Source organism: Strongylocentrotus purpuratus, unplaced genomic scaffold (genome assembly GCF_000002235.5).
Source record: "Strongylocentrotus purpuratus isolate Spur 01 unplaced genomic scaffold, Spur_5.0 spur5_scaffold_8, whole genome shotgun sequence".
NCBI lineage: Eukaryota > Metazoa > Echinodermata > Echinoidea > Camarodonta > Strongylocentrotidae > Strongylocentrotus > Strongylocentrotus purpuratus.
The window spans coordinates 698,225-706,053 of record NW_022145614.1 but is presented as its reverse complement, the minus strand read 5'-3'; the positions used below and the strand labels follow the sequence as shown (position 1 = coordinate 706,053).

The 7,829-nt window shown below is 35.0% G+C and overlaps 1 protein-coding gene across 1 annotated transcript; it reads right to left on the bottom strand.

Annotated features, from left to right (window-relative positions):
* Positions 1-2,528: 2,528 nt before the first annotated feature.
* LOC100893280 (UPF0711 protein C18orf21 homolog) lies at positions 2,529-7,566 on the bottom strand. The gene is made up of 7 exons (XM_003723663.3): positions 7,386-7,566; positions 6,130-6,167; positions 5,362-5,555; positions 4,825-4,934; positions 4,250-4,339; positions 3,453-3,536; positions 2,529-2,887 (listed from the first exon to the last, which is right to left on the bottom strand). The coding sequence occupies exons 1-7, from the start codon at positions 7,490-7,492 to the stop codon at positions 2,734-2,736; spliced, it is 777 nt and encodes a 258-aa protein (XP_003723711.2). The 5' UTR covers positions 7,493-7,566; the 3' UTR covers positions 2,529-2,733.
* Positions 7,567-7,829: the final 263 nt, after the last annotated feature.

The following is a 7,829-nucleotide window of genomic DNA, read 5'->3' as shown; positions in this document are numbered from 1 at the left end:
CAAAAAATATCTGAACATTTATTATTTGTCCAAATACTGACGTAAAACATAACCATATTTTACACTTAGCTGTTCCTCTGGCTTATTTCTTTTGGTTTTTTATACACTGTTTGTGTTTAATTTGTTTACATGTCTTTCAGTAACAGAATAAATTGAAGAAAAAAAATGATAATTTTATATTTTAAGGGAACTTATTTTACAAGGCCCTTTGGCCTTATTTTAGTTCCCCTTTTCTCATTTTCTGTAAATTTGGTGTCTTTGCTACTGTTAATATGTATGATTGCATGTAATTAAAAAAAAAAAGTATAATATTGTAATGATGATGAAAATTAATGAACAAATGAGATGAAATGAAATGAATGAAGACTTCTTAAAATGGCAAAAAAAGAAATATCAGATTATAGAATGTCATTTATTTTTTATTTATTTATTGGTATATAATGATCGACCAACAGCACAAGGCTGAAAGGGTCAATTTATAAAGGTACAGTGATGTACAATAGTATTACGATAGTATTACATGTACAATAGTATTACGAAAGATAGTAAATAAATCAGTTACATAATGACAATACAGCAGAATTATATTGCGTTCGTTTATGTACATTAAGTGAAAGGATGTACTAGCAGGAGATATACAAGAGCAGGGGAAGGTATATGGCTCATGAAAGTGAGAGTGATAGAGCGAATTGAGTAGAGAAAGAGAGAGAGGTTGGGAGAAAGGAAGAGAGAGAGAGCATGGAATGGAATGTACATAAGTAAATAAACATATTATTCCTAATTACATGTAATACATTTATGAAAATTAAGAGAGTCAGATTTCGGTGTTTTCCTCCCCCCCCCCCCCCCCCCCCCCCCCAAGCCACTGAACTAAATATCTTGCGAAGTAATTTTCCAATTTCCGGGCAAAAAAAAAAAAAATTGCTCATCTGACAGTGACTAAAAGCCTTAAAACCCCCCTGAGCTTCCAGGGGCTCTGCCCCTGGATTTCACCTAGGGCCTAAAGTCAGGCACCTGGATGCTCATCTGACGGTAATTTAATGCCTAAAACCCCTGGGCTTCCGGAGGCTCTGCCCCCTGGATTTCACCTAGGGCCCAAAGTCAGGCACCTGGATGCTCATCTGACGGTAATTTAATGCCTAAAACCCCTGAGCTCCTGGGGGCTCTGTCCCCTGGCCCCACACCAATTAGTGACCTACCAGATAATACCATATGCCACAAATAAGGTATCAAAATATGTTCATCTGTCCGTAGTTAAAATCCTAAAACCCTTAAGTTTCTGGGGCTCCAGATTTTTTATTTTCTAATTTAACTCCAGTCATTTAGCAAGTTTTCCATAATATTAACAAACCAAGGGTTTAAAAAGCAAAAGATGAAAGTGAAAAAAAATCCACTGCACTATTAGTATGAGAGAAGGGGAAAACCCCGGTGTTGTGGTCCACCTGCACACCCCAAATTAGTTATACCGGGAGGAGAGAATGAGGGTTAGGCCTAAACAAAAAAGAGGTTATATTTTCCTTTGCGACTGACCCAAAAATCTTGAAACTTACGGTCGGCTTTATAAAAAGTGTTGTTTTTTTAAATCGTTTGTTTAGAAATAAAATGTATTAAAGCATTCAAAAATGAAACCCAAAAAGGAAGTTGAAAAAAAAAAAAACATTCCATCAACCCATGTTTTGGCACCTAAAGGGCAATACAACATCTTTTTTTTTAAAGGCCTTACATATTTATCTGTAAATATCTGTGTTATTTCGAGATAAAGTTGAGTTCTGGTCATGCGAATGCATTGTGAAAGAAAGGGTGTGGAATCGACAACTGAAAACTCAGTTTATGAATCAAATCATCAACCATGAGACATATGGAACAAACCAACAGACAAATGGAAGTAGATAAATGGACATAAGTGCATTGATTTTGAGATTTTGAGATTTATTATAAGAACTGAAAGAAACTTATGTTCTTACATTGCATGAAATAAACCAAAATTTGTCAAAAGCAGAGGCCCTAAATAGTATTTTGCTATTTCAAATGAGAAATCTCTTCCTTTCTATTGTTCATGTCCTTAAATGAAAAATCATGATTGCACTATTTTTGTCAGTTGGGTTACACACAATAACAACTGAGATAAAAGCTCCTAATGATATACACTTGAAGTTTATTCCCAGAGAAATTAAAAAAATAAACAAGCAAAGTGGGTGAGCACATTTTTTGAATTCATTATTGTTCATATTTGATATCAGGATGGAGAACAGTAACATACTGATCTTTTGTTCCTGTATAAATATATGTGAATAAATGAATTCATAAATAAATAAACTTCATTATTCTGAAGAGCAATCACATTTGCTCTGTTGTTGGATATGAGACACATATAAACCTACTATCCACCTGTGATCTGATCCCCCCCCCCCCCCCCCCCCCCCCCCCGCTTATTCAGCGTCTGGCTGAGTCATTGCGAAATTTTTGGCTTGATTTTCAAATTTTAAACCCCCCCCCCTCGAGAAAATCCTGCGTACGCCCCTGCATATGACTATTCAGAACCACAATAATTACAATCTCACATGTTTGAATGTTAACATGATATGCTATTACAAATTCTTTCAAAATCAAATCATTGTAAGTTCGATGGGCTAAGCTTTATGGGTGTTTTTTCAACTGATGCATCACATGTTCATATACATGTACATAAGAGCCATTCAATGAAGGGAATGGACACATATTAAGTTATAACAGTTATAACGATGTAAGAAATTTTGAAAGAGGCGATTGATTTTTGGTATGCTGCTCTTGTTTGGCTGATTTCAACATGGTTTGGAGCTGTCTGTATTTGTCTTTCTTAGCACTTCTACTTGATCTTCCTGATGGGCTGGGGTGTGGTGCATCAATACTGAGTCATCAAAAGAAAGAGAACAAAAAAGAATGAAAAAGAGAATAAGAGAAAAAAATAAATAACAAAAGGATAAGAGAGGGAGGATTGAATGGAAAAGGAAGAAAATAAAAGAGAAATTGAATGAAGTAAAAAAAGAAGAAGATAAGATCAACCATTTCTCTTATTTGATCAGTCATTCCTGCAGATTTGCAAAATGGTTTGCACACATTCACTTCTTATCTCAATATAATGTATTGAAGTTATTCAACATGAATAAAATGTCACATTGAAAACTATAATATATGATTGCAGGGCCTTCAGGGAGAACAGTATGAATACTGATGAGGCTACCCTGGATAAACAAGACATATTATTATTATTATTATATATATCTACCTAGTTTAAAGTTGAAATAGCTTGTTGCATTATAGGAATAAAATTAAATACCACACAAAAACAGTTATGGGTCATTTCACCAATGTAAATGTGAATGGATTATAAACAAAGTTGTTCTTACAAAAAGATATGTAAATCATACAAATATTTCCTAAATTTGATTACTGATGATTCCCAGATAACTCACCTATGAACTAATCTTCCTGGTGTTGATGATGTTAGTGAGGTACTACTTGAGGAAGACTGTCTTTTCTGCTTTTTGGATGGTGGACTAGAGGTGAAAAGAACAAAACAAAAAATCAGACACTTAATAATATTTTGGTTATTGTATCTTACATGATCATGACTTCTTTGCCAAACATACACAATTTTCATATGGAATTTTGGGACAGGATTCATAAAAGTGATAAAACAAAGATGTAATCAAGCAATTATCTGAAGGCATATCAAACAGAATTCAATATTCCTGAGCTTCATCTGCTAAGAGCTAGAAGGCTATTACCTAGTACACTTTGACATAGAGTCAAGGACCTTCTAGCAGTCAGCAAATGGTATAATATATACACCATTGTAAGGAAGAAAAGACATCATAATGTCCTAGAATAGACAGTATATGTATTTGGCAAGGCATTTATCTACATTTGCCACTCCATACCCAGGAGAGAAATGGGGACCTGGCAGGATGACAGAAGCCTTTGTGTTAGTGATTGCCATGTGCCCTCACAATGACCATATGGTAGGCATATACCCCAGGGAGCGGAGATGGTGCATATTGTGCGTGAATGAATCCGATGTCCGGGATAAAGATATCTGTAAAGCGCTTAGAGATAGTATTTCATATAAAGTACCATATAAATCCAGATTATTATTAGATTATTATTCAGGTGCCCTATGTAACCTTAAAAATATTTACAATCTGAATGCCTTCACCATGTCCAGTAATGGATTAAAAATATAGAGCAAAAATGTTTACTCCACACTCACCTCACAAAATTTCCCCCAGTCGATGACGTTGCCAATTTTGAGAGTGGATCAGTGGATTCTGATCTCCTTTTACGTTTTCTGGACGCAGAACTAGTATGAAAAAAGGAGACTCCTGACTCTAAAAAGTTTGCTCTGAAATGCCTGCATTTTTTAGATCACATTATTCACCACCAATGAAGTTTACTGATTTGCATAATGGAATTATGTCACAAATTACAATGCATGGATAAAGGTGGATTCATGTTACAAACCTCAAAATAACTACAATTTGGAGTTAGGTTTTACAAAGGAGAACAGTAGCATTAACAGAGAAAACAGATTAAATGAGATTTTAAAGACAAATTTATTAAGATAAAAATTATTACAGATTTGAACATATACACAATAAAACACATTTTCAGCAAGACCTTGACAAACACCTGCTCATAACCTTTTAAATTTCGATGTTTCTTTAATATATTTAATTCATGTTTATGATGTGTATACAGACACACAAAGTATGTATGAATGATTCTATAATGCTGGTAGGTTAACATACTGCTTTCATCATTTTTATAAATATTACTTCAACTTACTCTTGAAACGAGACGTTCTGTGAAGCTTGGCTTTCTAAACTTTGTGGTCTTTCAGATCGTTTGGCACATGGAATTCTATTAGTTTTCTTGCAAAAGCTGCAGCAAATAACCTGATAATTAAATTTATATAGGATGAAAGGGGAAAATGTGAAAGAAAGACATAAAATATATGGATGTGGTAAAACAACTGATGTTATTGAATCAAGATATGAACAGCAAATTTATAGTGACCAGTCATGATTTTGTGAAGGTAACATTATAACATTATGTTTTTCACAGCTGCTATAAAGTTTGTCATGATATTGGTTTGTGAGTTCAGCAAATACTTATATTCTCAACATCAGAAAATGCTGGATACATGTACACTGTTAAAATGAATCCCACATTTCGGCTCAGAATCTCAAATCTATTCTTTTCGCTTCATACTCCTCCTTTCATACTCTTTTTTTTTTTTGGGGGGGGGGGGGTTGAGGTCAAAAGAAAAACTCCCTTATATCCACTACGGTGTGAGCTAGCGCTTGATTCTCTGAGACTCACCAAGATGTTCTTGCTATTCATCCATCTCTTGACCTTCTTCTTCTGAGTAGAACTGAGAGAGCCATCTCTGGGATTGTCAAGTCTCTTCTTCAGACGTTCAATCTCTCTTGTTATCCGAGGCCTGGGATACAGCTTGACCCTACACACACCTGGATGCAAGGGACTATGGCAGTGTATGCAGTGCTGTCTCGTAGCTTGGAAGACAATACACCAAAACATTCATAAATATCACCTCTACTATCATATGCAAGGCTAATGCAATCATAACTTAAATTTGGCAAAATAAACTGGTCCAACAGAGACTAATATTTGTGTCTACAGGAGGGAATGACCACCTCTATTAAGTAGTACGATATGTAAAAATTCATTTATTTAACATGGAAAATAGTAAAATCTGCAACTTAAACACATTTTATGATTGAGAAAAAAGGAAGATATAACAGTTTCCAAAATGGTCAGATACATTATTTTGTCTAATATATAATATTTTGTCTTTTCATTAATTGGCTGCCATTTGGACTCAGAAAATGACTTCTTGATGGTGAGATGCAAGAGACAACATTGCCTCACTTTTGAAATAATATAATCAAATTTGGAGAAACTCCAAATGGATTTTTAATTTCATTTGCTTCATTAGTTTTCTCAGTACATAGAAAGAGTAGACAAATAAACAATTAAATGACCTGTAGGGATATGAAAGAGAGAGAGAGAGAAAGTCACTAAAAAGAGAAATATTGTACAATATAGGTTATAAAGCATACTCCTTACCATCCTTTTTAGCTGCTGTAAATTCATGTACCTTGGATCTAAAATAAACAAATAACAATAAACAAAACATATGAAAGCAGTCACTCAAAAGATATGTATTATAATGACCAAATTCTCTGGAATAACCTCCCTTAAAAGTATTGTATGACAGTAAAAGAATTAAAACACTTGTATACAAAATATCTCCTTGAAGACACAAGTCACAAGATTAAAGATAAAGGTGAGTTCTGGTAATGTGATTGCATTGTGAAAAAAAGGTGTGGAATGGATCAGAAAAAGTTGATCGTGTAGCATGTAAGTATTGGTGTGCACTGCAAGGTTCTGGAGTCATCAAAATCATAATAAATTTGGCCCAGTCTTGGTAAAGTAACAAGCACTGTACACAGAAAGATGGACTACACAAATGGCGTCGGGCCTACTTACCTTGATTTCCTTATCTTTCTATGGTCATTACTCAGCCAGTATACATTTCCTACCAAAATTGTTTGGCAAATGGCATTTATGTGTGTGATCCTGAACATTCAGTGTAAGTTTCATTTGATTCTGAATTCTGAATCTTTAAGCAAACACATACAAAAACGAGAGGGACTTCAGAACTAAGGAACAAGATTTGTCATCTGAAAATATGGAACAGACCTGTAGAGTGAACTACAATGGCAATCACTGCACAAGATCCACAACATGGATGCCTATTGTTTCGCCTTCTTTCAAAGAAACATTCAGGTCTTGAATCTACTTCCCCAAACATTGTTGCCTGGAATTCAGTAGAATTCTTCAAAACCAGATTCTGGGATGCAATCCAAAGGGGGATTATAAACATAGTCAATTGTAAAGTGACTTGACTCAAATCCAAAGTGAACTACATTTATACACTACACCATAGTACACATGGCAGTGGTACAGTATATATTCTTTCTTGACTCAAACACTGAACTTCCTATTGGTCAACAATATCTCACTTGTTAAAGCAAGCCCAACTCTGAATACATTTAAAAAAAGATACAAACAATTACGTTTTTGTGAATAGTATTTTATTAGTTTATATATATATATATATATATATGCAATCAGGTGTTAGTTGTTTAACATTAGCCATGAGCCCACGGCATCACTTTCTAACTCTAGTCTAAGTTCTAATGTCAGATCTACAATGCACTGCAAGCCTGCATGAAATACTAGGTGTGGGACCATACAGTCGTTAGGTACAGACGAACCAACTTTGTAAATATGTCAGGAATCACGCTACCAATACTCACATTACACTTCTACCCAAGTTTGGACATGCTGATTCATACAAACGCGATGAAGCTTGTAATAATGAAGTTTGAAGTTGTCTTGGGAGAATGGTATTGTGAGAAGACATTTTTTAGAAAGTGATGTTTGTCTTGTTTTCGGTGCACTTTGTCTACGGTACGCTCGGCGTTCCATAAATCAACGATGTATGATATGCCAAGGGCGGATTGTTAGAAATAATTATTAGCTTCGAGTCTGGCCTGAAGATCCAGATCGATGTTTGACAAATCTGTAAAACACGGCTAGGTTCAGGTATATTATTTACTCTAAAAAGCATCTCTTATATAATACTCGCAACGAATCAGCCAAAACAAAAATTGAGGGGGGGGGGGGGGTTAAGCCCCCAACCCCGACCCCCCCCCCTTCATACGCGCCTGCCGCCCTATCTATGATATTCAAGATATTTT

Bases quoted from the DNA above. Each gene is read 5' to 3' on its own strand.
- LOC100893280 (XM_003723663.3), bottom strand. From the start codon at position 7,492: ATGTCTTCTCACAATACCATTCTCCCAAGACAACTTCAAACTTCATTA. The intron at 4,340-4,824 runs GTAAGTTGAAGT...TTTTCATACTAG, and splicing joins CAGAACGTCTCGTTTCAAGA to TTCTGCGTCCAGAAAACGTA. The intron at 3,537-4,249 runs GTGAGTGTGGAG...TTTCACCTCTAG, and splicing joins ACTGGGGGAAATTTTGTGAG to TCCACCATCCAAAAAGCAGA.